The 2,831-nt window shown below is 53.4% G+C and overlaps 1 protein-coding gene across 1 annotated transcript; it reads right to left on the reverse strand.

Moving 5' to 3' along the window:
• Window positions 1-1,581: 1,581 nt before the first annotated feature.
• On the reverse strand, window positions 1,582-2,617 carry LOC124697063 (probable carboxylesterase 15). Its single transcript, XM_047229703.1, has one exon. The coding sequence runs from the start codon at window positions 2,581-2,583 to the stop codon at window positions 1,582-1,584; it is 1,002 nt and encodes a 333-aa protein (XP_047085659.1). The 5' UTR covers window positions 2,584-2,617.
• Between the last annotated feature and the right edge of the window lie 214 nt (window positions 2,618-2,831).

The raw sequence follows: 2,831 nt of genomic DNA on the forward strand, positions 1-2,831 counted from the left end.
TCGAGGAAATCCCTTAGTGGAAGTGGGCTAGGCCTTCGTGGCGTTGCTCACAGGAGATCCGAGTGAAGCCTTCGTGGCTGTTGGTTTGGCTTGCGTAGCAACCACACTCCTCCAAACGTAGACGTACCTTCTTGCAAAGGAAGGGAACTACGGGAATCATCTCCGTGTCATCGCGTGCTCCACTCTCGGTTACCTCTATCCCTTTCTATCTCCTATATTGCGTAGCTATATCTTGCTTAGTTGATATCCTTGTCATATAGGTACATTCACTTAGTTGCATATCTAGAGAATTTACCTTTGTGTCAAGCCTAGGTTGAAAAAGAACTAAAAATTTGTTAGCACCTATTCACCCCCCCCCCCCTCTAGGTGCGGCATACGATCCTTTCAACTACCAGGGATCCATAAGTTCGCAACGAAAAAACTTATCCACCAGAAAACTTAAGCTCATGTCCTAAAGGACAATTTTGAAAATCACAACTTTTATACACGCTTAGGTGAAAACTTCTAGCTCTGCGGTTTTAGTCGGAAAACATACACGATCTAAAAGTGAACAAGTAAAGGAGGTAAAAGACTCAAAGAGTGAACCATATGTTTTTATTTCATTGATCATGTATCATAACTATTACAAAGTATGTAATGCGAAAATTGCTAAATGTAGAAAGGACGTAGCTGTGCTATGTTCCAAGGACGGTCTGTTTCATCGTATACATCACCCGGATCCTCCCTCTTGCGTTTCCGATGCTAGTTGGCAGGTCTATCCTTTAACTCGCGGATATCAACGAGGTAATAAGATCCGTTGTGCAGCACTTTGCTGATGACGAAAGGTCATTCCCATGGAGATTGCAACTTATGCTCTTTCACCTGTCGAAGGCGGAGGACCAAATCACCTTCCTTAAACGACCGATTCCGAACTCGACGGCTATGATAGCGTTGGATTTTCTGCTGGTAGATGGTGGAACGTTGATCAGCTAGATTCCGAGCTTCTTTGATCAGGTCCACAGATAGCTGTCGAGCCTCGTTAGCAGTTTCTTCGCTGTAGGTGGAAACTCGCGGGGAATCATAGATGATGTCGAAAGTGATTTTTCCCTAGTGGTTCGGGTGCTACGGCTGCTGTGATACGGGATGATCACGGTGAAGCGATTGGTGGCGGGACTTGGCCGTTAATGAATATATTAAGTTCAGCTTCTGCTGAAGCAGTGGCTTTGAAGAATGGCATGATATTGCTGGAAAATATTGGATGTTCTCCTGTAGTGGTAGAATCAAACAGTTTGGACTTGATTATAGCATGTAATGGAGAAGCCGAGCTTTGGAGCCATATTTAGTAGTTCCGGTATATTGTTCTCAAATTGCATCAAGAATTGGAAGGATTTCTTTTCAGCACTGTCCTAGGAAAGCAAACAAGACGGCGCACAATCAAGCTAGATTAAGTTTTTGATAGATATTCTGAACGATGTAACTGTACTGAATTTATGAAAGCAGCAAGTTTAAGACACACTATTTTCTTTACCATGGTATCGAAGGGGACTGGATGGCTTAATATATTATTGTTTATTTTAAAAAACCAGAGAAAGCATCCGGAAATCACGACGCATCACCGCTCGGTCGCCGTGTGAACCGCCTGAGCACTCGCAGCAGCTCATCGGCCGCCTGGCCGAATGGCCGGAGGACGGAGAAGCCGTGCTGCTCTCCCTCGAACTCGGCGACCTCCACGGCCTTCCCCAGCTTCTTCAGCCTCGCCGCGTACCCGTGCACGTGGTCGCGGAGCACGTCGCTGCCAGGCGCCACGACTAGCGCCGGCGGGAGATCCACCGGCGCGAGGCTGGGGCTCTCCGGGCCGAACGGGTTGGCCACCGGGTGGTCCCTGCTCGCCCCCACCGGCAGCGACATGTGCCAGAACTGGTCCGACATCTCCACCGTCAGGGACACGTCCGCCGGCGGGTCGGTCTCGGCCGCGTTGCGCTCGGCGCCGCCGAAGAACGCGGAGAGGAGGACGTATCCGACGATGCGCACCGGGCTGACCGCGAGCTGCCCGGAAGCGACCTGGACGGTGACGTGGTGTGCCAGGTTGGCGCCGGCCGATACGCCGGAGACGAACGTCCGCGCGAAGTCGGCCGACTCCGCGAGCCACGGGTCGGCGCCGGCTCCCAGCTCGGCCTGGCCGCGCAGCCAGGAGAGGAAATCCGCGCCGTCGCGGATGGCGGCGGGGAGGCGGTGCTCCGGGGCGAGGCGGTATTGGACGGAGAGCACAACGGCGGGAAGCTCTTGGGCGGCGCGAAGGCAGAAGGAGTGGAAGTAGGGCTGAGTGAACGAGCCCATGCAGTAGCCGCCGCCGTGGAAGTACACCAGCACCGGGAGCTTGCTGCTGCCGCTGCCGGCCAGCGGCGCCGGCCTGTACACACGGACCCTCAGGCCGTGCACCGCCTGGTACACCACGTCTTTCCACTGCACGCCTGGGACGTCGGGGTACGCCTCCTTTGGCTGGAGGACGGGCTCGTCGCCGCGGACGACGGTGCCGTCGCTCAGGATCTGGACGATGCCGAACAAGTCCTCTACGACGCGCGGTGCCGTGTCGCCGCCGGACATGGTGAGTACCTGTGGTCGACCGATGCCCTTCAGGTCGTCGATCGCGCTTTCTGAACTGATGGTTGAGGCATACGGAGTATTTATCTCTTTTCTCCAGGGCTGGATGGATCGAGGAAGGTTCCTGTGTCGTGCTGCCAAATTAGATCACACTTCTCCAAAATTCAGAACTTTCTTGCTTCAGGCCCACTTTTGCATTTGGTGATCCTGCAGCTGTTCCTGGACGTATTTGGATGGCTACTGGTACAAGT

Source organism: Lolium rigidum, chromosome 3 (genome assembly GCF_022539505.1).
Source record: "Lolium rigidum isolate FL_2022 chromosome 3, APGP_CSIRO_Lrig_0.1, whole genome shotgun sequence".
Classification (NCBI taxonomy): domain Eukaryota; kingdom Viridiplantae; phylum Streptophyta; class Magnoliopsida; order Poales; family Poaceae; genus Lolium; species Lolium rigidum.

What these genes read in the sequence shown, in the direction of transcription:
- LOC124697063 (XM_047229703.1), bottom strand. Translation starts at nt 2,583, where the DNA reads ATGTCCGGCGGCGACACGGCACCGCGCGTCGTAGAGGACTTGTTCGGC.